This window comes from Scylla paramamosain, chromosome 1 (genome assembly GCF_035594125.1).
Source record: "Scylla paramamosain isolate STU-SP2022 chromosome 1, ASM3559412v1, whole genome shotgun sequence".
Classification (NCBI taxonomy): domain Eukaryota; kingdom Metazoa; phylum Arthropoda; class Malacostraca; order Decapoda; family Portunidae; genus Scylla; species Scylla paramamosain.
The window spans coordinates 31,267,693-31,294,192 of record NC_087151.1 but is presented as its reverse complement, the minus strand read 5'-3'; the positions used below and the strand labels follow the sequence as shown (position 1 = coordinate 31,294,192).

General features: G+C 41.4%; 2 protein-coding genes across 7 annotated transcripts in view; one reads left to right on the top strand and one right to left on the bottom strand.

Annotated features, from left to right (window-relative positions):
* Positions 1-11,547, top strand: part of LOC135103617 (uncharacterized) — a 67,334-nt gene extending 55,787 nt beyond the window's left edge. For all 3 annotated transcript variants that reach the window (XM_064010106.1, XM_064010113.1, XM_064010123.1), the window contains 2 exons: positions 3,580-3,795; positions 8,239-11,547. In XM_064010106.1, coding sequence (XP_063866176.1) covers positions 3,580-3,795; positions 8,239-9,675 — 1,653 coding nt within the window. In that variant the 3' untranslated portion in view covers positions 9,676-11,547. The remainder of the gene's footprint in view (positions 1-3,579; positions 3,796-8,238) is intronic.
* Positions 11,548-12,077: 530 nt separating this feature from the next.
* LOC135103627 (allene oxide synthase-lipoxygenase protein-like) overlaps positions 12,078-26,500 on the bottom strand; it is a 73,552-nt gene continuing 59,129 nt past the window's right edge. For 3 of the 4 annotated variants that reach the window (XM_064010168.1, XM_064010137.1, XM_064010158.1), the window contains 11 exons: positions 21,691-21,735; positions 20,945-21,070; positions 19,355-19,452; positions 18,260-18,392; positions 17,557-17,652; positions 16,782-16,996; positions 16,185-16,444; positions 15,914-16,030; positions 15,480-15,634; positions 15,093-15,256; positions 12,078-14,152 (listed from right to left, as the gene is read on the bottom strand). In XM_064010168.1, coding sequence (XP_063866238.1) covers positions 14,038-14,152; positions 15,093-15,256; positions 15,480-15,634; positions 15,914-16,030; positions 16,185-16,444; positions 16,782-16,996; positions 17,557-17,652; positions 18,260-18,392; positions 19,355-19,452; positions 20,945-21,070; positions 21,691-21,735 — 1,524 coding nt within the window. In that variant the 3' untranslated portion in view covers positions 12,078-14,037. Of the gene's footprint in view, positions 14,153-15,092; positions 15,257-15,479; positions 15,635-15,913; positions 16,031-16,184; positions 16,445-16,781; positions 16,997-17,556; positions 17,653-18,259; positions 18,393-19,354; positions 19,453-20,944; positions 21,071-21,690; positions 21,736-24,866; positions 26,079-26,500 lie in introns of those variants that run through there. The other variant, XM_064010147.1, reaches the window with a different exon arrangement.

The window sequence follows — 26,500 nt, the reverse complement described above, 5'->3', positions numbered from 1 at the left end:
CGCCGTTGAGGGAAAGGAATAAGAAACCCTCTATTGCAAGATCCTGTGAGTGCGTGAACTGAGATGTCGATGGAGGCGTCAAGTTTTCACCTCTCTTCGCTCGCTATCTGTGTTTCCTTCTGGCCTAGCTGCCCTGTGCCATCCAGTTAGGTCCCGCGATGAGTAATCAAGCTGCCAGGAAGGAGTGAAAAATGTAAAGACGCGGCAGTTACATCTCATCCGGTGGGAGGGGAGGCGGTTATAGGAGGCAAGGCATGGAGTTGGGATGGGTGGAGTCTCGATCGATCTCTTGGGGCATTAAGGGAAGCGATAAATTTTGGGGACAAGCACTAACCACCTGATACAGGAGGTGCTGGTGGTGGTGGTGGTGGTGGTGGTCAGGTGAAGGGAATAATTGCCAAGAAACTGCGCCGCTGTGTGAACTTACGATCTCGTTAAATGATGAAAGTTGACACCGCAGGTGCGCGCGTGACCTGAACGTATTACATGCTGGAGAATAGCAGCAGGAAGAAAAAGGAGAAGGAAGGAGAACGTGTGTTGCGAGTGGTTACGGTAGTAGAAGAAAGAGGCCAGCATTCAATTATTGAGCAAGAGTCTGTAAGAGGAGGAAGAGAATGAGTAGTGTAGTTATGCTGTCAGCGACACGCCACATCACTCAGGTCCCGTGACCCCCCATGACCCGCTTCCAAAATGCACAGGAATACGTAAAGATAAAAGTAAACTTAATAATGAAATAAACGAAAAAAATAAATAAAAAAAAAAAAAAAAATAAATATAAAAAAAAAAAAAAATATATATATATATATATATATATATATATATATATATATATATATATATATATATATATATATATATATATATATATATATATATATATATATATATACCACAAAAACATGGTACAGTTATCAGCGTTTGTGATGGGAACAAAAAATAAGTAAAACATAGATCAAACATCAAAACTTGAACGCATTAGAAATAAAAAGGAAATACAATTGTAAGCGAGTGAAATGCAAATCAAAGTAAAATAATTACCATTTACATAGGAAAGATATAAAACGTCAGCTAATTATATCAATGAAAACATGAAGGGGAAACGAGCGAGGGAGGGGAGTATCAGTTTAAATTTAATTATGGTACAACTGTAGTCATGTGGGGTTGAGTTTTTGAAGATGAGTGAATGAGCCACGACCGCCGCCGCCACAATCACCACACAGTCGCCACAGTCGTCGCAGCTCCACAAACTGCCAAGATTATTTTCATGGGATGACCACAACAGTCACTGAGAGCACGGTTGGTTGGATTAATTCTCTTATCTCCCTTCCTCCTTCCCTGCCTCCCTGCCTCCCTCCCTTCTCCTGCTCTCTCCCGCCCTCACCCTCTGCCTGCTGAACTCAATTGTCGAAACTTTTTTTCTATTTTCAATTGTGTGTTTTCCTTCCTCTCTTATCTCCAGAGTTGAGGGTTTTCGTGCTTTTCTGACCATCAGCTGCCGTCCCTCCCTCCCTCCTCTCCCATCCCCCCTTTCTCTCTCTCTCTCTCTCTCTCTCTCTCTCTCTCTCTCTCTCTCTCTCTCTCTCTCTCTCTCTCTCTCTCTCTCTCTCTCTCTCTCTCTCTCTCTCTCTCTCTCTCTCTCTCTCTCTCTCTCTCTCTTCCCCTCCCAGACTTTCAGTGACCAGAATCCAGAAGGAAGAGAGGAGGAGAGAGGGAGGTGGCGAGGGATGAACCTCTTGACTTTGTTCGTTTTTGAGAATGTGGCTTTTTTGGTGTAGAAACTTTTCTTTTACCTAATCTCTCTCTCTCTCTCTCTCTCTCTCTCTCTCTCTCTCTCTCTCTCTCTCTCTCTCTCTCTCTCTCTCTCTCTCTCTCTAAGGACCTACGTGGCCTCATTCAGGCAAAAACTGCACACCAAGAACATTACAAGACTCTCCCTTTGAATATCAAGGACACAGACCCATTTCTTTTTTCTCTTCTTGAATGTAAAGTCCTTGACATCCTTTTGGACTCGTTCGGAATCATGTCAAGTCAACGTCTCTAGCACTTCTTTATTCAAGCCTCATGGGATCAGTATTTGAAACTCTTATAGGCTTGCGTTAAAAACTATTTTCTAAGACCAAAGAATTTTCATGGGTGTTTCTTTGCGTGAATAGTACAGATACTTTGTTAAAATTTCACCCAAGTCATGAAATCACTTTTAAAATGGCCAATAACTTCCATTAGAGCCTGTAAAACATTTTAGAATATTTTAAGCTCTCAAGGCCTATATTCGAAGACCAAAGAATTTTCATGGGTGTTTTCCACATAAATAATGCAGAAACTTGGCTAAAATACCACTAAAATCATGAAATCATCTTTAAAATACCCAGCATCTTTCACTATAGCCTGTTAAAAGTAGTGAAAATAAGATGCTGGAAGGTTGCAAAATACGGTCCCAGGCTGGTGTTCCTCATTTCTCCTGCAACAAGAGAATGTAATAGCTACTGTTTGCATTGTGCTCCCCGTGTGTTTTCTTATATTTAAATTGATCTTGTACGATTTGTTATTGAAGGTGTGTTGTATACGTTCATTTGTGGTTTTTATTTATTTATTTTTTTATTTATTTACTTTTTACTCTTGCTGTGTGCTTACCTTGCATGGTTCAATAAAGCTGGCGTTGTTACCGTTATTGTTCATTGTTTTTGTATTCCTGTTATTATTATTATTATTATTATTATTATTACTAGTAGTAGTAGTAGTAGGAGGAGGAGGAGGAGGAGGATAGTAGGAGAAACAGTAGTACTCGTAATAGCTGTGATGGTTGTTTGTGATGGTGGTGGTCAGTGAACTCTAAGGAGATAATGGTCAAATGCTCATCTCATTTCGCTTCCATCACTGTGATATGGTTCCTTCCTTCACTGTTTTCCTGACATTACTATGATAGAAATTGTTTGTTTGTATGTATGTATGTATGTATATATGCTTGTGTAATGGTATGTCAGTTTTTTTTAGTCTGTCTAATATTTGTGTAACCATCTTGCCTGCAGAACTTTTTTTTTTTTATCATAAACAATACGTACTACACTAATCAATATCCGCATTGCTTATTATAAATGATTGAATAAATGTTTGTTTATACTTTATCCTGATTGCTCTTTTTTCTGTCTTATCCCCGCCATTCTCTCTCTCTCTCTCTCTCTCTCAAATGTTTCAAAACCTCCGGCATGTTCTGGCTCCCAGTGGGGTGCTCCTTACTACACTTTTCTTCTCCGTTGACGTGCTCATGCCTCACTGATTTCCCCGGTGGTCCCGAATCATCCCCTTGAGGACCATCTCACCCCGTTAGTTGAGCGCCGGTCAGTCTCATTCACGACCTCTGTTACCTTACACCGTCACCTTGCCCCACCCACGAGGCCTGTTTCCCCTGTCCTTCCTTACTGAGGCCGTTGATGCGTCACAGTTGCCTGAGGTGTTGTAAAACCATTCTATTTTATCATGTTACCTTGACTCTTCACCCTTTCCTGGCCCTCAACATCCCTCCTTCTTCGGTCCTCTCTTCGATGTGTCACTTCCCTTACTCATCATCTCCCGGTATTACAGATGGCTCATCCCAACCGGCGTGAAGTAAAGGCTGCTAAGAGTCTCAGTATCATCGTGTTGTTCTTCATGATCAGCTGGTTTCCACTGTACACCATCAACTGCGTGCAGGCGTTCTGTAAGCACTGCACAGCATCCAGCGGCGTTATGTTCTTCACCATCACTCTCACGCACCTCAACTCTGCCATCAATCCCTTCCTCTACGCCTACCACATGCATGTACGTGAGTGACAGGGGGAGAGTAAGGAGATGAGAAGGGGATGAAGGCAACAACATAAGAGAGAGTAAGGTGATGAAAGTGGATGAGAGCAACATTATACGAATGAGGGAATAACATACGGAAGAGTAGAGTAGTGTAGAACTGGGTGGGAGGAGTGACAAAAGGAAGAGAGTAGGGTGAGTGTAAATGAGGGTAACGTATTATCTTGAGGCCCTTTTCAAGCAGGGGTTACATACTCGTATGTAGGCAGTAGGCTATACATTGAAGACACCTTTTCAGGCCTTTAAAAGCCTCTCGAAAGTAGGATTTGTCTTGTGTCAAGGGTAAGCTGCAAAGCTACAACCCACTGGTGATCATTGAATCAAGTATTGTAGCTTGAAATTCTTTTGCTTATCAATTGACGACCACATTAGTTTCACATATTTTCACCTGTATAATATATCCCTATAGCACACACAAAAAAAAAAAAAATGAAAATGTGAAAGTAAGAGAAGAAATATGTAACTTAGCAGTGATAATAAAGACATGGAAGGAAGAGAGAGAGAGAGAGAGAGAGAGGTGGTGACAATGTAAAAAATATATCGAATGATATAACAGAGATGAAGAAGAGGGAAAATGGAGAGAGAAAAATAAAACAAAGAACTGAGAGAAGAGGTGACAAAAATAGTGGACCTAAACAAGAAGTACTGTGAAGAAATCAAGAAACTTAAGGAAGAGAATGAGGAGTTAAAGAAAACTTTACAAGAGAGAGAGAGGTTGAGGTTGGAAAGGTAAAAGAATTAGTGACAGAGGAAGTCAAAAGTTGGAAAGAAGAGAGAGAACAACAACAAAAGGTGGATATGGAGGAGATGATAAGGCAACAACAACAGGAACACAATAAGGACATGGAAAAGCAAGTGATTAAAATGATAAAGGAAAAAAGTAATCTTCTGAGAGACACAGTACAGAGAAAGATGTGTGGGGTGGTATTTGGAGTCAAGAAGAACCTACCCTTGAAAGTAGCTAGAGAGAAAGAAGAGGCAAAAAGGGCTAAGGAAATTATACCAAAAGTGGTGAGGAAGGAGAGGAGATAGTTGAACATATTGAAGAGTTTTATAGGATTGGAAAGTACAATGAAAATGGAACAAGACCAATGAAAATAAGATTCATGTCACAAACAACAGCGGAACATGTGTTACAAGGAACAGGAAAATTGGCAAGAGTAGAAGGAATGAGGGGGAACATGAATAAAAAGAGACGTGAATGAAGAAGAGAGAAGTAAACTGAAAGAGTTGAGAGTAGAGGCCCAATCAAAAAATGAGGAGAGAACACAGGAACAAGTGAGGAGATTCATTTAGAAAGTTGTGAACATGAAAGTGAGGAAATAGTGGCACAAAGATGCCATAGAAGATCACCAAGCAGAAGCTTAAAAAATTATGTATACAAATATAGATGGTTTGGTGTCGAGCCTGTTGGAACTTAAAGACTACCTAAAGAACAATGAACCAGACGTGCTATGTTTAATGGAAACCAAACTAAAAGAGGAAATAAAGATAAGATTTGCAAAGAAAAGTTATAGCACATGGAAGGGAGACAGAAAAGGAAAGGGAGGAGGAGGAGGAGGAGTGATGATATTGGTAAAAGTTGAGGAAGTGGATATTGTTGTTGAGGAAGTGGAATATAGTGATGGAATGGCAGAAACTTTGAGTGTTTTGATTAAGGTCAAAGGAAGTGGAAAAAGGAAAGTTGTTGTGATGTACATACCACCAAAAACTAATGCATGGGAGACCAGTAGATATAAAACTATGCAACTAGAAACAAGAAATAGCATAGAGGAAATGATAAGGAAAAGTGCTCTTAGTAGACAACTTCAACATTAAAGGAATTAACTGAGAGGAGATGGAAGTGAAAGAAAATGTCAGGTCATGGAGTGAAAACTCATGCATACCATGATGGTGAATACAATGAGACAATGGGTGAATGAGCCTACAAGATGCAGAAGAGAAGAAGAACCATCACAGTTGGACTTGGTGTTTACAAAAATTCCAGAAAATAGGCCAAGTATACATTGAGTCCACTGGGAAGAAGTGATCATGTGACAATAGAAATAGTAGTGCAGGAGGAAACTGTTCCACAGGAATGAACAATTTAGAATTGGGAGACAGAACTATGCTAAGGCAAACTTTGCAGAGCTTAATAAATTTTATGGAAAAATTAACTAGAAAGAGCTATTTGAAGGTAAAATAGTGCAAGAAAAATATGAGATATTTTTGAGTAAGTATAGTTCGTACCAGGTTATAAAGTGAAAATTTTGTAACATGAATAGTATAATGCCAGGTGTGTAGAAGCACCAATGAAAAAGGACAGCATAGAGGAAAATGATGAGAAAACTGAACACAAATACTAGGGGAGAATACAGAAAGGCAAGGAATGAATATGGTATAATAAGAGAAAAAGAGAAATTTTGAAAGTAACATAGTATGAAAATGCAAGGAAGAGCCTAAACTCTTCTTCAGACGTGTAAATGGAAAAGTGAAACTTAGGGATGACATAAACAAGTTAAAAAGAGAAGGAAGAATTTATGAAACTACTGAGGAGATGAATGAACTAATGAATGAGAATTTTCAATCTGTGTTTACAAAGGGAACTGATTTTGTGGCACAAAGTGGTATCACAGAATGAGGGAATACAGAAGATGCAAGTAAAGAGACAAGAAATCAAGAAACTGCTGGAAAAGCTGGATCAAGTAAATGGATATTAAAAGAATGCAGAGGACAAATGGAGGAACCCATACGGGGATATAATTAACAGCTCATTGAAAGAAGGAAAAGTACCAAGTGAATGGAAAAGAGCTAACATAGTTCCAATTTACAAAGGGGGAAATAAAATGGAACCATTAAATTACAGACCAGTGTCACTAACAAGTATTGTAAGCAAGCTCTGTGAAATAGTAATTAAAGATAGATAGGTGCAATATTTAGAAGATGAAAAGATAATTACAGGAAAGCAATTTGGATTCAGGAGGAGATCCTGTGTCACAAATCTACTTAGCTTCTATATGAATGTAATAGATGGAGTGCAAGAGAGGGACAGATGGATTGATGCAGTATACCTGGATCTCAAAAAGAAAAGCATTTGATAAAGTTCCCCACTAAAGTCTTATGTGGAAGTTAGAGAATGAAGGAGGACTACAGGGAGCAACATTGAACTGAATGGATGATTATTTACAAGGGAGGGAAATGAGAACAGTAATCAGAGACACTAATTCAAGCTGGTGTGAAGTGACAAGTGGAGTACCGCAAGGATCTCTGTTGGCACCTATTATGTTTCAAATATATGTAAATTATATGACAGAGGATCTAAATAGTTATATAAACCTTTTTTTGCTGATGATGCAAAAATAGTGAAAATAATAAATGATGAAAATTACTACAAGGAGTTACAAAAGGATATTGACAAGATACATGCATGGAGCCAAAGATGGAAACTAGAATTTAATGCCAGAAAATGCCATGTGTTGGAAATAGGAAAAAGTAAAAAGAGACCTTCATGGAATTACAAAATAGGAGGAGAAATAATGGGCTCCATGAAGAAAAAGATTTAGGGGTAATGATCCAGGACACACTATCACCTGAAATGCACATAAACAGAATATTCAGCTCTACATACAGCTTGTTAACAAACATTAGGGTGGCGTTTAACTATTTAGATAAAGAAATGATGAAGAAAATTATAATGAGCATGATACAACCTAAATTGGAATATGCAGCAGTAGTTTGGATTCCACATAGAAAAAAAAGATATGTGGAAACTGGGAAGAATACAGAGGATAGTGATAAAGATGGTACCAGAATTGAAAGACTTAAGCTATGAAGAAAGACTTGAAGAGATGGGATTACCAACACTACAAGAGAGAAGAGAAAGAGGTGACCTGATAACAATGTACAAATTAGTAAACAGTATAGAAAAAAAAAGACAGAAATTACTTGGTACCACAGATGGAGGAGAGAGAGAAATGAACGAGGGAGCATGGGGGAGAGAATAAAGAAGAGTGGATGCTTGAGTGACATCAAGAAATACAGCTTCCTGTATCATACTATTGAAATCTGGAATGATTTGAAGAAAGAGGTGGTTTTGGCAAACAGTGTACACATGTTTAAAGAGAAATTGGATAAATATTAGTATGGAGACAGGACAAAATGAGCTTTGGCTCGTGCCTTGTAGAATACAACTAGGTAGATACAACTAGGTAAATACACACTATAAAAGCCAAGGTTCATGTCTCACTCACTACACTTAGGTTTTTTCACTGATGAAATGTGAGCAAACAGATATCTCCTCCCTGAGATGTTTGTTTTAGGGAATTCAAGGTACCAGGAAATGTTCTGTAGTATTCCAATATGTTTAAACAATTGTGAGTTGTCAAGTGAAATTGAAATGTTTGGTATGTCTTTTCTCTGCAGGACTTCCGAGCTGCCCTCAAGTCCTTCATCCTGCACCATGTCCTGTGCCGCCCAGTGGACCCTGACGTGATGCTCAATCGCAGTGTGGCTTCACTCCACCACCACTCCACTGTGCACCGCATCAACATGAATGACACTTGCCTCACCAACCTTCACACACCCCGCTCCCACAACAGCCCCGTCTCTGGTTCCCCGATGGACGGCATCAGGTCACGGTCTTCCACTCTGGGCAGCTTTGGTCCCTGGGACTCCTACAAGGCTCTGTCCACTTCCGTCTCCTTCCCTTCTTCCCCGGCCTTCACTACACCCTCTTCCATGGGTGCCCATACAAATGACTTTTTATCCCACCGCCCACAAGCCACCACTCTCATCAGCCATGGAAAATCAACCTTAACCAAAGATACTCATGATACAACAGATGAAACTTCACAGTCCTTGTTTCCTTCCTCAGTAGCACTCTGTGTACCAACCACTCACCACAGTCACATGCTCACTTCTCATGAAACTTTACATAACAATAACCTAAACAATAACCTATCACAAACTGACCAGCAACCATGTCTCACCTACTCTGTTGCTTCCTTGCCACCACCACAAACAGAGATGGATGATGCAGCTGATTCATCAGTAAATGACGACCATCACAGGTGGTCTCTAGGGCCTGACCAGTATGAGGAGCCACCAACAAGGAGTGATTCTGAGGCAACAGTGCATGTTTGGGATGTTCTGAAACCAAAAGAAATTAACAACATGCACAGTTTTTCTGAACCTGAAACTGTGAATACCACTGTTCAACCCCTAAGTGACTCATCACTGACAGGTTCTGTCTCCACTGACACCAACAAAGAACACAACAGTAAACAAGAAGAATCCTCATCTTGTGTGGCTTACTCTGGTACTTTTCCTTTAGCTCCAACAGCCTCAATAGAGACATTGCATGACTCACCCTGCAATGGTATAAGCCAGCCTAGCCAGGATGGCACTGAAGCAGCTTCAGTGAATGATGAGGCAGTGAGCCAAGTTGTCTCTGGAAGATTGAGCAACCAGGCTATGGAGATCACTGATGCATCTGGCATCATTCAAAGTGATGCACAGACACCAACTTCTCTGCTTTCCAATGGCAGTGCATGTGGCCCTATGCACAGCAGTCCTGAGGAAGGCCTTTTCTCTCCTACCTCCCCTGTGGAGCTTGGCCCAGAAGCCCTTATTCCTCAGGTCACAGAGAGTGAACCATCAATTTTTTTGAGGCAGCTTGGTAAGTATCTCCCAAAAATCTTACAAAAGAAGGAAGGCAGCCAGCGACCACGGTTTTTCAGATTACAGAATTGGTGGTCACAGGACTCGAGACACAAGTCTTACCACGGGATATCTCTGGAATCTGGGGATCCCACCCTCACCAGGCGCGCTCGCAGCGTTAGTGGTGCAATAGGGACGTAACAGTTATCCTACACTATAGTCTTGTGGACCTCAGGGACCATCCCTGCTTCCCCTTGTGGTGATAGTTTGCTGTAAATACTTGTGACATTGGTCATTTGCAGAAATTACATGAGAAAAAATTAGATGGCTCCAGTGCTGTCTGCATGTCAATTTGGTCCAAGAGGAGCAGTGTATCCATTGATGTTGCTTCATAGCGTAAGCACACTAAATGGCCTCCCCATGTAGTGTTACCTTGTGCTTATGGGGAAGATGGAACATCCTGCTGTCCTGCTGGTAATGGGCTCAGGAATGTGCAGTTGTAACTGTGGAATGTGCAGTTGTGGTGTTGTAACTGGGTGCTGATAGGGGCTGTGCTGGAAGTGTGGAGAAGCCAAGGAGCTGCAAGGCCAAGTGTAACTTTTGTTGGTTGACAGTGGGTACTCTTTGAAACAAGAGATCAGGAGCCACACAACACCAGTGTTGAACATCCTTGACTTGCCCCTGCTGCTGCCCTGGGCTCCATGTCCTTACTGTGACCTTGTCAGTATTATCTAATCAGTAATATACTTTATACAAATGATGTGCAGGTATTATAAATTATATTTTCACATACCTATACCTAAGTGTTCTTGTATACCATCCCGGATGGTAGTCTTGGAAGAGCATCTCGTTGTGCATTATGCTGATATGTAATACTCGTGTCCATTGTGTGATTACACGTGCAAAATGTATACTTCCTGTCGTTGAGCCTTTGTTATCAGTAGCTGATTCAGTATGTTTTTACTCCATGACCCATACATAATCTCTCTAGACAATACTTTGGGTTATGATCCTGAAATCCATAAACTTTCCTGCTTTATGTTGTCTTATGTAATTTTGTTAGTGTTTTTATTCTAAAAGAACTTTGTCAGGTGTAATCCAGATACTCTGTCAGTGGTCCCTGGGCACATGCAGTGTTCTAGTGGCCCTTCATTGTGTCTACATTATTTACTGCTGAGTGTTGCATCACAACAGGGGGCAACTGAGGAAGCTGTGTGCTAAGCACAGGAGAACTCAAGCTCTGGCCAAGCCTTGGGGGAGAGGCTGCAGGTGCTGGCATGAAACTGATAAGTGCAAATCTATTATATTCATATGAGGACACCTGCTTGCTGGCATGAGTTTAGGTGTGGCAGGTGAAATGTCTGAGGTCTATATTTTTATTTGAGGCTTAGCAGTTAACATCAATACAAGAACAACCTTTTATATGAAATTCCATTGGCAAAAGTGTAATGTGTACACTATAAATAGTTTAATGTAAGATTAAGTGGTAACTGTTGTGATTTTTGTGGAACCTTTACCTGTGGCAATTCCTCTTGTGCATCATTGCATTTTGGAGTCACAGTGCAAGCTACAGCAGCAAGTGTGTGTGTGTGTGTGTGTGTGTGTGTGAAAGGGAAGAAGTGAATAAACAGATCAGTGAGATCATATGTAAGGAAATAAGGGTAGTAAGAGATTAGTGAATGCCTGGATAAAGAAGTGAATGAGTGATTGACAGGATAGGTGTGTGAGTGAGAACATAACTGTGAAGTGGCTGGCTGGCTGCCTCCCCCACCTGGGGTATTTCAGCCATTACATGTACTGAATGACAAATATGGTTAACTTTAGCTTTAAAGGGGGAACTATTTTTAGGTCTGTGTCAAATACATTGTCATCAAATAACTGAGCAATGTTTGATGTCTTTTCATTGCTTCTTCAAGATCAATATTTTTCATTATGTGTTGACATATATTTTTGTTTTATTGATCAGGCAGATGAGTTATTCTAAAGGAAGCTTTACTGATATTCTGAGTAAAACCTGGCTAACTTTACTGATATTCTGAGTGAAACCTGGCTTTGAATAAAGTGTCAAGACAGTGTGCTGTCTCCTACCTTCACTGATACATACAAGACTTTCCTTCATCACTCATGTCCTTATAGTCTGGTGCTTGTGTCTGGTAGCAATGGTGGAGGCTGTGTCCAAGGACCACAACTGAACTGAACATAGACCACACTCATAGATAAGAGTGAGTCCAGCACATCACCAGTCATACCTAGAGCACCAAGGCTCAGCTGGATATTGGTTGGCCTTGCTTGTCCTGTCACTACAAGAGGGCTACAGCCTCAGATGTGATTGTTATTCTTAGGAAGTACTTTCAGGTGTAATGGTGAGTGAGGGCTTGTACACAGCCTTGTCTTGGGTGCCCCTCCCACCCCTCTGCAGATGTTGCCTTGGTATAAAGAAAAGTTGCATGCATAATTATTCATGAAAAGACAGGATGTGAGTTAACTTGTACTAAGTTTCATCATGCAGCAAAACATGAATCATTGTCATAGTAAGAAAATAACTTCTGAAGCATTTTAATTTTATTAACATAGTAGGCTTTGCAGATACAAAAATATATTACATCTGTCATATGTGAGACATCATTAATCAAGAGCTGTAAAAGCAACATCACTACAAGAGTAATCAATAAGGATTCATTGAGCTTTTTTTTTTAAGAACATACCAAGAGATATCACAAGTTGAGCATTCAATGATCCCACACTCGGACACAACAGTTCCTTGTCAACACGAGATCCACCACAGAAACACATCCTCTGTCTTGTTTGACAGTCATTAATCATGAAGATGCACCAGAAACATAATTAATATATATATATATATATATATATATATATATATATATATATATATATATATATATATATATATATATATATATATATATATATATATATATATATATATATATAATATCCATACATACAAGGTACTAAATCCAACCACAGCAATAGAAGCTCTGTTATAGTAATGGTAATACCATATGATATGGTATTCAGCATAAGTTGTATAGAAGACTGATTTGGTGACAGTCTACAGTAAACATGATAATACAAAGTGAATGTGCAAGATACGTAGCATGCAATGATTGAGCCTCGGAGTATGAAGGAATGAGATTACAATGTTTTGTTTCCTTTACAGATGTGGTACAGTGGCACATCCACCACTCTGTCTGCTTCTTGACCTCACTCTGATCCACTCAGATTTAGTTTTCACATTCATGTCATGAAAAACATGCATTATGTACATAAAATAAGGTGAAGTGAGATGTGTGAGTGTATGCTCTATGTGAACGTATGAGTAATAATTGTATGATTTTTGTTTTTGTATTTTCTGAGTTATCACTTTTGGTTTTCATTAAGATGAAACTTTTAATGTGTTCTGCCTTGTTCTGGAAAACTGTTCTTCCTGAGTGTTGGTAGTGTCTAGTGTAAGAAAACAGTACATGTGTGGAGCTCACATCTGAAAATCATTATTTTCTCTAATTATGTGTGACTTCTGCATATTGATTTTTTTTTAATGGTTAGATGATGCCTGCCTCATCTATCCATCATTAGAGGGATGCCAGCCCAGTGAAAAGACAGACAGACCCTCTGAAACTGAGGTGTTAAATATATAAAATCATAAGTTTCTTACAATCCTTCTAAGTAGAGTTTCTTACCTACTAAATTATGAAAACTGGAAACATCAAATTAACCAATATCCATGGCATATTCTAAGTTAAAATATGTTATTTGCCTTTTGTCAATAAGTGAAATGAAAATTCTAATTCAAGCTTTGTATTATATTTCTGATTGATGATGCTCTTCTCAGTTTGTGGTTTTGATCCACAGATTATAGAAAATTAAAATACATATACTAGAAAATCAATGACATAATCAAAATAGTCCATAGTATATACACAATATGTACAACTAAAACTACAGTAGCAGCAGCAATAGCAACAGCAGTAAGGGATACAGCAGTAAGGGATAAAATCACAGAATAATCACCAAAAGATAACCTATCACACCAGCACAGCACACTTATCAGGAAAGAATTGTGTGGATTATTATGCAGCTCAGTGATTACTTGTCAAGAACCCCACTACATTATCTCCACTCAATGCCTCAAGTGACTGGCACTGGCACATGAGAAAGAAACCACATGCCATAAATCAATTGTAAATCAGTGCACGAGTCTACAGCAAGTTGAGCTTAAATCAAAGCTAATAGTCTGTTTGAAGATGGAAGTTTTACGCACAATATATTTGAGGTAGTGCGTGAGATAGTTTGTACATGGAGCATCATGAGTGTGTGTCTGTGAGTCTTCATTTGTGAGTGTGTGTGTGTATGTGTGTGTGTGTACCATAAAGATACAGTATGAAAATTAAATACTACTTTACTATACATTTTTCACACAACTCTAGGTACAGTGATGCAGTGCAGCATATCTGCTGCACAGGAAGCACTTTAAGTTTTCTCTTCCTTTTACATGAAAGGCTAGGCACCACTCCAGAACTGCCTCCATGCCTCTTTCAACTATTACACGCTGATTGAGTTGGGCACAATAGTTGGGTCCAGCCATTCAAACTTCCACTGGCGGTCAATGTTGGATTTTTGCATGTCCAGGCTCAATTTCTTCAAATCTTTCTTGAATCTGAAAGTAAAATTCATAGTGAGTGCTGAGGATAATCTGGGCAGATTTGAAACTCATTGTAGTCAGGTGACACTAAAAGTAGAGGATGTTGTGGGCATAAAAATAAAAAAATAATAAAAAATAAAAATAAATAAATAAAATGCATTAATTATGGTATATCAAGATGTAATAACTGATTATTCAACATAGATAAGTGGAAATGAAGCCAGCCATGCAAGGTAAAGACACTTACAGGGAGACAGGCATGACTGGATGTTCTGCCTCGGAGAAACACTAGGCCCAAGCATTACTAATTAATTAAGCTATATGTGATCTCTTGTGGCCCTAGTTAATCTGACAACCTGCAGCTTAATGCATCATTATATGACTGATTTCCCTGAGTGTGATTCCTGTCAGTCTAAGTTGGTGATATCTTTTAATATATTCTTTGTATCTTCATTTTCTCTGACAAAGTCTCTCATGTGCTGACCCTCTGACCTCTAAGTACATTTTAAAATCATCTTCAAACTTCAGACATTACTTTAGAGGGAAGACGTCTATGACAACCTCTGTAAAAGCAAACCTTCAGACTGAAGAACTGATCTTGACCCAGGCATGAGAGGCACACATTATCAGGAGAGTTAGGTTTGGATTTAAGGCTCACTAAACACTATGGGAGAGGACCACCCTTCAAGTTTTGTGTGATCACAGAAGGATCAAAGTTCTTCAGCATTTTATTTCATTACAATAAACAGGAGAGAACATGTTTTTTTTTTCTTTATATAGGAGGGGCACTGGCCAAGGGCAACAGAAAGAGCAAAAAAGGCCTACTGAGATGCCTGTCCCAAGAGAAAGGTCAAAAGTATCTTAAAACTTTCCTCTTGATTGAGTTCATCATAGGAAAGAAGAAATACAGAAGCACACAGCAAGTTCCAAAGTTTAGTGTGGTGGAAATACTCACTCTTCAGCCGCCTTGACACCCACAGGGTCATACAAGTACTGCATCTCAAAGTTACCGAGGCTGTTGGTGCCACGGCTAGACAGCAGCTTTGTGATGACCATGATGTCTAGAGTCATCCTCTTGTCAGGCAGCAGAGCCATGATGTCCTTCTCAGAGTAGATTTTCTGCAGATAAATTATTAAATTACATATTTTAACTCCCTTTAATCAGTGTGTGGGATGAGGATAGTTTTTTATTAATGAAGGATAATACCAAAATGATGTTGTCACTTCTACAACTTTGTTTCCAGAAAGAGAATGTTGAGAATGAAGTAATGACTTATTGACTCCATTAGACTATATCATGGGAAACTGCATGAAACTACAGACACCATGAGGAAGTCTTTACCTTTTCACAAGGCACAGGGCCCATGAGGATGCCGGGGTAGTTGGGCACAAATCCATACTGTTCATACTGCTGGAAGTTTGCCGCAGCATGACCCAGGGAGCAAGTGGCAATGATCACTGTCACGACATCAACCACTTCATCCACACTGGTGAAGCCTGCACAAGAAAAAAGAAAAAAGTAGTGGTAACCCAGCAAGTGAAATGTGCTTATGATGTACCAGAGGGAAAAAAATATCAAAATCATAGTCTTGTATCACTCAAGCTGCGGTGAAGTGAACTTTTAAGACCTAAATAGGATGTGGTCTATAAGTATAGTGAGAAACTTCACTACTCATTGCTCTACAGGCTAAAGAACCAGAGTAATGATGCTGAGAAAGGATTACTACAATGAGGGCAAATCCACCATCTCACTCTTTAAGTGTGTGCAATGCTTACCTTTCTCCTCATTGCCGGGAATGTTCCTCAGTCCAACACCATTGTTGTCCCGGGGCTTGACCAGCTCCTCCCTCCACCATCTGAGCTCCCAGTCCCCAGCCAGCTTCTCTGGTGTGTCTGTTGTTGCATTGCAGAAAACAAATAATTAATCAGGTGTTACAAACAGGTTAAGATGATTCAATGAGGTGCAAGTTGGAAAATTAATGTCTTCTGTCAAATCAATAGTATCAAAGAGCCTTGGATTATCTCAGTTCACAGGCAAAACACTCACCATAGTGATGGGTGACAACAGTTCTGACATATTTCTTGATGACATTGAAGAGGGGAATGGCATCGTCTCTGTAGGGATAGTAGGGCAGAACCTCTGGGTCTAGCACACCCCGGGACTCAAGCTCTTTCTCTACTTGTCCCTCACGGTCAAACCTCCAGCGATCAAAGCCTCTCTTCATGAGCTCAAAGATTCCCTGCACACCCTGAGTCATGCAGATGTCCACCCATCCTCCAGGAGCCACCAGCTTCTCCAGGCCTCGACTGCAACAACAATAGCATTGATGCTCATTACCTTCCTTACAGTCAAGCATGAATCTATATAGACATTACTTTATGGTGAATAAAGACTATGGAGGAAGAGGAATAAAGCTTGGATGATTTGTAGGATCAGTAAAGAGGATGGGAGACTGTTGGGTATGAAGAAACAATGGCTGGTTGATTATTCACTTCTAATTATATCTTCCCCTCATAATCAAGAAGAATGTGACCTGACCACACACTTTGTGACTGGGTTAAAGATACATCCACTGTGTTTCCTGTGTATTTTATCTATAAAGCAATAAATGTTTTTGGCAAGTGCCAACTGAGGAGAACTTACGTGTTGATGGCTAGCAGGAAGAGGAAGTGTGGTGCCATCAGCTTGAAGAGTGGGTGGGAGGGGGACAGGTTGCGGTGTGTGCAGATGACCACTCCCTCCATGAGCAGGTGTGTGTAGCCCAGGTGAGTGAGGGCCTGGTGGTGCTGAGCCTCTGCATTGTTGTAGAACATCTTGGCCACCAGCCAGGTGTTGGGAGAATCATTGGGGGTGTACACCTGCAAGTATACACATAAGTCTGTTGCAGCAGGAGCAGAATAAAATTTACAATGTAAACACCTGCTTTACTTTTTAATTTTTCCTCTGGATATATAAGGCAGGACTTAACAGCATAATGCCTGGAAGTGCAAAGACCTCATGCAAGTAAGTGATCTTGGGGCCACCCAGCAACTGTTATGGTCCTGACATCTAAAGTGGTGTAATTTATTATTCTAGTAGGGAGTTTGATCCCTAGCAAAGGGCTCTCATGGTGGATTTATCCCAGCTTCAGATCAGTTTCTCAATGTTTTGATGGTGTGTCTAATAGGAGCATTATAACAGCAAATGATCTGAAGAATGAATATTTCCAAGCAATATACAGTGAGAATTACAGGTCTAAGCAGCACAGATATCAGGAAATGGTAACCAGACACATATTCAGTCATTCAAAATTAGATTCCCCTTCTGTTCAACTACAAAATACATGTAAACCTTTCCACACTATTACTATATATATATTACTATACTATTCATTAGTATGGGGAGTCATAAGCTTGCATGAGGCAGAGAGAACACTCACCGGGTTGTCAGGCCCTTTCTTTTGCTTCAGCTGAATGGCGACTGGCATCAATTTGTTCTCCTTGTTGAGATAGAATAGTGCCAGAGGGGAGGCCAACTGTAAGGAAACACCATACACTGTTTACTCATCCTATGCTATTATTAGTCTTGAGTCAGAAATCTGGTAATGATGTAAACTATTGATGCTGTGATGATCTCTGTGCAAGCAAGGAGAGAATGCTGTTAGGAAGGAAGCCAGCTGTATCTTCAATGATTTTTTTTGTGGCATATTATATCTCATAAGGAATTGAACTCTTGTGAATCAGTGTTATCTAAATTCAGAAGACACAAAATCTCTCTCTCTCTCTCTCTCTCTCTCTCTCTCTCTCTCTCTCTCTCTCTCTTGAGAGAAGGGAATGATAAAATTTAATTAAGATCCTAAAGTTGTAAGAGGAATAAAAATTGACAGCAGGGAGTTCATTCTTAAGTGGGATGATGGAAGAACAAGGCGGATCGTGATTATGAATTGAAAAACATTACTAGATGTGTACACAATGTAACAAAACTTCATCCCAAGTAGAGGTATTGACTCTTAAAATAGACTGCATAAGGAGGTGGTGTGTGTATGCATGGATCATCTTGTACTTAAAGACTTGGATAAAGATAGATACAGAGAGACATCACATGCTTGACTAGAAATCTTCATAAATACAACTCAAGCTCACCTCTCGGTTATCCTTACAGTCCAGGTTGTCAGTGATTTCCAGGTCACAAATGAAAAGCTTCTTCTTCTTGAGTGCCTCCTCCAGAGTTAGGTCATCCAGCAGGCCCTTCACTGTCTCCTCTGTCACATCAAAGCTGGAGAGGAGGAGAGGGTCAGTTTGGTGTGTGTGTGTGTGTGTGTGTGTGTGTTTGTGTGTGTGTGTGTGTGTTGTAGGCCTTTTATTGTTGCTGAACTTTTCTTCCCTTCCTACTGAATTGACAGATTAGTTTTGGATGTGTGGCCTTTGATCATTGTGACATTTTCTTTCATTTAGTGTGTGCTCAATTGCATGTAGATTATTAAAAACTATTTTTCACAGAGATTCTCATTTACAGAGATGAATCCTGGAGGAATGTATTAGGCTATTGAGAATGACTGTTGCTTTGGTGAGTTATTAACATGGAAAAAGACATCCCTCATTATATATATATATATATATATATATATATATATATATATATATATATATATATATATATATATATATATATATATATATATATATATATATAGTCACAGCACAGCAGACACAAGTGCCTTCTGATGCAAGATGATGACTACACTACTGAGCAGCACGATATCTACCATAGTCAGCTGCCACAGAACTTGACAATCAATTACTTGATGAGTAGAACAAATAATGCTTGATATTAAAACGTCTCAGGATTCACACACAAAATTAATAAAGCCTGCAGTATTCTCCATGAAATTCACTAATTCACATATTGACATAGAACTATAATGGCAAATAATATACCAGAACTATGAAAGGTTGCAAATAAAAGGGAAACAGCATGAACACGCGGTTAAAGGGAGAGAGGATCGAGTCACAAGGCTAAAATGAAGAAGTACGTGGGATGCATTAAAATGTATGGAGAAGCGAGGACGTGAGTGCAATGAGTGGCTGGACACGTGAATGGGGTGGACATGGATGGAATGAGTGGCTGGATAAACTGATGGAAAGGATAAAGAATGAACAAACAAACAGGAACGAATATTTAAGAGGATAGCTGAGAGGAAAACAAAAAGGCGACATAGAACTAAATTTCCTTCTTACTTCTCTGGAATGGCCGTGCACAATGCGATGACTTGTGGGTTGACCCCTTGAAGGCGCTGCAGCCCGAACCACCAGTCCTCCTTCCACACATCAATGCACTGGAAAAGAAAGGATAAGGTGAAGCCAAACTCTTGTGGCGTTATGCTTTTATTCCTAAGATGTCAGACTTAGAAAGGCTCACATTAAGACACTCTATGAGCTGTGAAATCTTCGCCATCAGTAATCAGTCTATCTTTCATTGTTGATGTTTTTAGATCCTTTGATTGCAAGAAATAACATGTGAGAAATGCAACTGTGAGTGAATCATTCCCTAGTTTACTCGTATTGAAAAAAAAAAAAAGGAAAGAAAAAAAACTTAAAATATATAAACGAAAATGTAATGGAAGGACTAGGCTATATCATATTTTTAGCTCACGATCGGACGTTAAGGTAAATAGAAATAAAATACAAATTTCCCATCAAACAATGAATCAATGTTTGAGCGCCGTTCCAAAAGCTTCAGCGCAGTTTTCAGTGGATGACTTACGTACTTAAATCTGAAGCTCAAGTTCATCACCAGTCAGCTGGCCAATATCTGTCAGCTTGGTGTATGTGTGTGTGTATATATATATTACTGGTGTGCGTTGTGTGTACTGACCTGTGAGTGACCCTAGGCATAGCTAAGTGCATAAGCTCATCACAACACTTCCTGTCACTCCCCAAACCAACACATTGTGGAAAAAAAAAGGTGATTCTACAGGTATGTAACAACAGAGGACTTAAACGGGGACAACCATAACTTTCCTTATATATAGCTACTAGGATACCCTATCTGCAGTACTAGGGATGTGATTTTTGCATGGCGTACTAGATTTTGATAAACTTTTTGTCTGAACATGCCACAGAGCAGCTGTTTTAGATGTTTATTTGTGTTGTTTACTCGGCCGCCATCGGTTTGCAAGGTAGGAGAGGCGGGACTCGGTTACGGGAGGTTAGGGTGGTGTTAGATTTCATATGAGAATGTCCCTCGCTGTTTCGGTCGTTGGAATATTGTCGGATGCTAATTACGAAAGTGACTATGAAGAGATTGTTCAGGACAGAGAATAAACTGGCTTTTCTCTCTCTCTTCTAATCCATGTTTTTTTTTGGGGGGGGAAGAGCATCATGAGCGGGCTTGTTTTTTTTTTTTTTTTTTCCATTTGGCTAGTCTCCCTAATACGAGAAAAAAAAAACTACTGAGGGAGGGTTTTTTAAGTGGTTTTGTAGGCACCACTGACAGCAAGGAGTGAATCATGATGTGGTTCAAAGCTGTTCGTGCCTATTGTGTTGCTTATAATTTAATAAAATAATAATGTGTGGCTGGTCAGATAACCGACATCATGTTGTCATAAACATTCAGAGAGAGAGAGAGAGAGAGAGAGAGAGAGAGAGAGAGAGAGAGAGAGAGAGAGAGAGAGAGATTCGTGGTTGAAAAGAGTTAAAATCGATTCAAACACCAAACTCTGTAGGATAGTATATTGTCCATTATGTAGCTTGATTATGGTGATTTCGTAAAGAAAGAAAAAAAAAAATAAGTGTGTGTGTGTGTGTGTGTGTGTGTGTGTAATTTACCTCTGGCTCGCCAAGGCTCTTCTTGAACACGCTCTTCAGGTTTTCCAGTGTGTTCCACTTGGTAGTGGTCCACTCGATGAACTTGGTCTGGGCCAGAAGACTGACCTTCTCGCTAGCGAAGGTCCACTGTAAGGCAGAGAGAGGCACTCAGGTTAGGCAGTTAAAAGGCATCAATAAAGCCCACAATATTTCATGGGATCTTTTCAAGGACGGCATTGGATCACGATAGCATAAAAGTAGTAGTGGTGGTGGTGGTATAATGATGATGATAATAATAATAATAATAATAATAATAATAATAATAATAATAATAATAATGATAATAATAATAATAACAGTAATAATAATAATAATAATAATGTGAATTTAATATGCTCTGATAGAATTGAGTCTCTAGTGGAATGAATTTCTATAAATTTGTTCTCATCACAAGATCTTAGCAACATTTTCCTTCTCTCTCTCTCTCTCTCTCTCTCTCTCTCTCTCTCTCTCTCTCTCTCTCTCTCTCTCTCTGCAGGCGCCCTTGTGCCATCTTCACAAGCATGAAAGAAAAGGCATTGTTGCTGAGGCGTTCCCTCATTAAACCTTTTACCAGACCCATCATGACTCGGAAATTCTCAGCTTATCAGCAATAGTCTGCATCGTCTGGGGGACAATATATCCGATAAGGATATGCTTCACACTAGAAAGGCAGGATGAAGGCACGTATGTGTGTGGGCGGGGGAGGATCAAGGAATTGTACTTACGTAATATTCCTCGGAGAATTTCTCATCACTTGGCAGGTTCTCGATCTGGAAGAAGGAAAGGAAGTGTCAATGTAGTTCATTATTACTATGACGACGTAAGCAGATCAGGTTATACATGTTGATTGTTGATAGTTACTGAAATGTCTTGCTGAGTTGTTATCAGACTCACTCACTCTCTCTCTCTCTCTCTCTCTCTCTCTCTCTCTCTCTCTCTCTCTCTCTCTCTCTGGCTGCTGTCAAGTAAATCAGTGTTTAAATGAAAATCAGCCCTAGAAATTAAGGTTGAACATGATTAGAAAAAAGAAAAAAAAATTCGAACACACACCATATAATCATAATTTCTTTACCCCCACTGGTCATTACAATAATACATATAAGCCTCATTTTCTTTCACCATTCACTTTCCCAGCCAACACAAAATTGTTTATACTCGTGTGAGCGTTGTCTCGAAGCGCTGAGGAGACGCATGAAGTTGAGGGCAAAAGTTCCGAGGGTAACGTGCAATATATAACATGCACCCCAACATCATCCTTCACCACCATCCCTTCCTCTCTGTCGCCAAGGTCACGTGGTTCTCTCAGCCGTGTCTTGCTAGCTTAAATGGTTCCTCTTGTGATTTACGTTGTATTTTCCCGTCTCTCTCTCTCTCTCTCTCTCTCTCTCTCTCTCTCTCTCTCTCTCTCTCTCTCTCTCTCTCTCTCTCTCTCTCTCTCTCTCTCTCTCTCTCTCTCTCTCTCTCTCTTTTCCGTCTCCACCCATGTGTGTGTGTGTGTGTGTGTGTGTGTGTGTGTGTTACGAAGGCCACCTTCCCTTCCCTTGCTAAACACACAAACACCCCACGCAGTCTCTTTAGCCACCTGCCCCTTGGAAACCAAACATTTAGGAGGGTTCGTGTGTGTGTGTGTGTGTGTGTGTGTGTGTGTGTGTGTGTGTGTGTGTGTGTGTGTGTGTGTGATTAATGCTGTACTCATGTCACTGCATAATGAATGAGTCAAGGTTTAATGTGAAGTCATGACAGGGCATTTTACCCAATTTCAAGAACAACTTCAGTTAAGAGCCATGAATGATATTTTCCTATTTTGTGTTCTTGTGTATATGTGTTCACTTTTTTTCATGTATTTTTTTCTTTTGATTATTACGCAGTTAGTGTTGCTGCTTCATGTCACACCTAATCATTCATAAACAGTCATGATTATACGGAAATGCTTGTAACGAGATAGTGTGTGTGTGTGTGTGTGTGTGTGTGTGTGTGTGTGTGTGTGTGTGTGTGTGTGTGTGTGTGTGTGTGTGTGTGTGTGTGTGTGAAATATTAACAACAAGTCCTGCTTCTCGTTACCGATGCTTGATGTCATATTTGATTCATAAAACAGCCACTTCTATACGGAAATACTTGTAGTGAAAGTGTATTGAGTTTTTTTTTTTTATCTTAATTATTAACATTAGCAAATCACATGAAGTGGTGGCTATTTCAGTGGTTGACGACGGCTATGTATCTCCAAGCCACGTGATGGTGTGTGATAAATAGCGATGAGTGAGCAGGACATCGCGGCGTAATGTCCCCCGCCATTCACGTGCTGTGTCATGGACGGATTATTGTATCCTGTGGTGCACGCCGCGTGACAGGAAACCCCAACCCCTGACGCCACATATTGGTGACCCGTTAGGCCTAAACAGTGAGATAGGCCTTAAACTACAACGCTCTCGTAGTATAAACTGATGAGGAAAGCAAGCAGTATAACCTGATTTAGTCATTACACTGCGGACATTTTGTGGCATTACTATGAACCATGTGTGTTCTCATGATCTCTCCGCCTGTCCTCCACTCAGCAACACCCCACGAAGGCCCCATCGTCCGCCAGTACTTCCTCAACGGCCTTTAGCAATATCCCTGTCACGAGCTCTGCAACTTCAGCTGTATCAAACACTGTCGGTCTGCTGCCTAAGTGCACTTGGGCAGTATCAGTCTTCTTGACTTGGTGGCTAATAGGTTTTTACTTGACTAGATAACCCTGGACTCTGCTGGGAGTCACCTGGTGCACTGGGAGAGGCAATGAACGTGACTCACTCATCCCCAACACAGAAATAAACACGGTAATGGATCACAGTCAAAGATGTTTACCGCTTTTGACGGCCAGATATTTAGTGAGATGACACACACGACCGTATTATGCAATGCTTTGGCGCCAAACCTCTATTAGCACAGGCTTTGGTGGAAGCTGTAATGGTTTTCAAGGATATTCTTCATGGTTCCAGGGATAAATTAACAAGGATTCTACATTATCGATTGGAAAAGACGTCCTCGAAAACCAAACTAATGACCTCTTTGGCCTTTGAAAGTCGTCGTGATGAGAGAACCATGTGTTATAGAATACACATGCAGCCACGGACTGAGAACCCCGTCAGGCACCTCGCCAGCCCAGCCGTCTCCCTGACTCACGCCTGGCAGTAACGGAGGAAGGATGGGTTGGTTGTACAGAAACATCGCTCACCACGTGTTTCGCCGCCAAGGTCATGCGGGAGTGGGAGTCACTGGCAACATGTTTGGTATTCATTCCATGTTTGATTAATGGCGCCGCATGTTATGTTAGTTTGTGTGCATGGATGCATGTTGGGCTGCGGCACATCAGGGTGACATCGTTTTTTCTGTGTCGGTTATTGCTTCAGGGAATGCGATCTCTATGCTTCTGGAGAGAGAGAGAGAGAGAGAGAGAGAGAGAGAGAGAGAGAGAGAGAAGAGAGAGAGAGAGAGAGAGAGAGAGAGAGAGAGACTCATTTGATCTCGTCACTCTATTTTGCATGTACCCTGTTTTATCTTCAGCATGTGTGTGTGTGTGTGTGTGTGTGTGTGTGTGTGTGTGTGTGTGTGTGTGTGGAAAAGGCTAAGTAAAAGTCGCTGATAACAATATACTGATAGTAGCTGCAGACGATGACGCCACAGCAGAAGTCAACGTGGTACACACGCGAGCCGTATATGCATAGTGGAATTCTCGCGGAGACGCACTGGGAATGTACTGTACGCTTCCCTCCCCTACACCGCTTTCCTACCTCGCCAGAGACGCCGCGGTGAACGCTTACTTTCCCTTACTTTCCCTCCACCATTCCCGTCCCTTCCCCCACTGTAGGCTTAACAACTTGCCTCCGCCTCAGGCCTGAATTTAGGGACAGGTGAATGTTACCTGGGCTGGGCCGTGCTCCACCTTCTGCTCATATCTGTACTCCTGCCGCTTGGCGTGGAGGTCCTTCTTTCGGTCCTCGGGATAGGGGTCGTGCTGCGGGAGGAAGATGTCGTGGAGGCGGATCTCATAGTGCCTGTGTGCCTCCACCCACCGCTGCAGGGGGAATACCCACAGCCTGCCGCCGCTGCTCCCCCGATGCACCGTGACGTGGTTGTTGTCATTTTCTGCTGGTTGCTCCTCTTCTTCCGGCATGTCTATCTCCTCCACCTCGATGCGATCCAGAAACCACGCGGAGGAACCTCGCTTGGTGCGGCGCCCGGTGAGGAACTCGGTGATGGTGCCAAAGATGGTGAGGTCAGCGAAGTTGTCCCGCCACACCTCCACCTTTTCTACGGGCCCCGCGATGCCGCAGTCATCCTTGACATCCATGCTTGTTGTGGAACCGCGCTCGTTGTCATTTCGGAACACTTTATTGAGGGACAAGGGAGGCGTGGCGCGGCCCTGCTTGTCGTGCAGGATTATGTACACATTGGCGTCCGTGCCCGCACCTCGCCTGTCGCCCGTGACGACATGCAGGCGGTACTGGGTCTTGGAGGCGCCGTTTGCTTTGAGATTCATGATCCACTTTTTGGTGAGGCCGCAACAGCCGCGCATTGGTGGGAGTACCACTACCGCAGCAGTGTCGCTGCCCAAGATAGGTGGTTTAAGGTACCGGGGCAGCAGGGTGTGGTGGCGACACTGCTCCCACAGAGTCGCGACTATTAAGTTTCGGGAGGAGAGTCTCAAACACTTGTGAGAGTAAGTCCAGTGAGGGCCACACGAATAACACGACTGGAAGATAGCGCGTTGTTTCCACTGCGAGTGGTATCGCAGAACTGAATGAACGGCCGGGCGGCGCAGCACAAAATACCGGCGAGTATGAGCACGGTTGCCATGTAGTTGCCGCCACAACTTGCTTTTCTGCGTCCCCCCTACGAGGAGGAATCCATGACGGTGTGATCTTGCATCATCTTGCATCACACTGCCACAGCCTCGGTGTTTGGCGGCTGCCCTCACAACAAGACCTCTGCGTTAATAAAGACGAAAATTTTCATCAGATGCCCCACCGCCACAGCTTCTTCCGTCTCCCATACCCCTCTCCCCCATCACCACGCTGACGCAAACGCCGGCACACGGGGGCTCATGTACCTGCCCCACTCCCAATTCCCCCCAGCTGGCAGGTCCATGACCCACCCCACCTCCACTCCTTCCCGCTCAGTGTCTACTCATAGATAGATTAATTATCATTATCATGGTGGATGGGCAAGCCAAAGGAAACGAGAATGATAGCAAGGAAAACAACAGTACCGGAAAATAAGAAAAACAAGGAATATTTATGAATTAAGGCTACCAAGGGAAGGTTTACTATTCTGACAGGTCAAAGCGGGAACTGGGCGGGGCTAGACTGAACAGATCAGATACAATGGTGGTACGGAGAACCAATAACAACAGGGCCGCGCAGACAGAATCACTTTCCTCCATAGACGCCCTCTTGCCTAAGTGTCCTCTCGTGTGTTATCTATACCACCGTGTGTGTAAAAGTATGTGGTGAAGGTCTTAAAAGTCTTACGTAGCTCCTTCGCTGGTATGTGGCG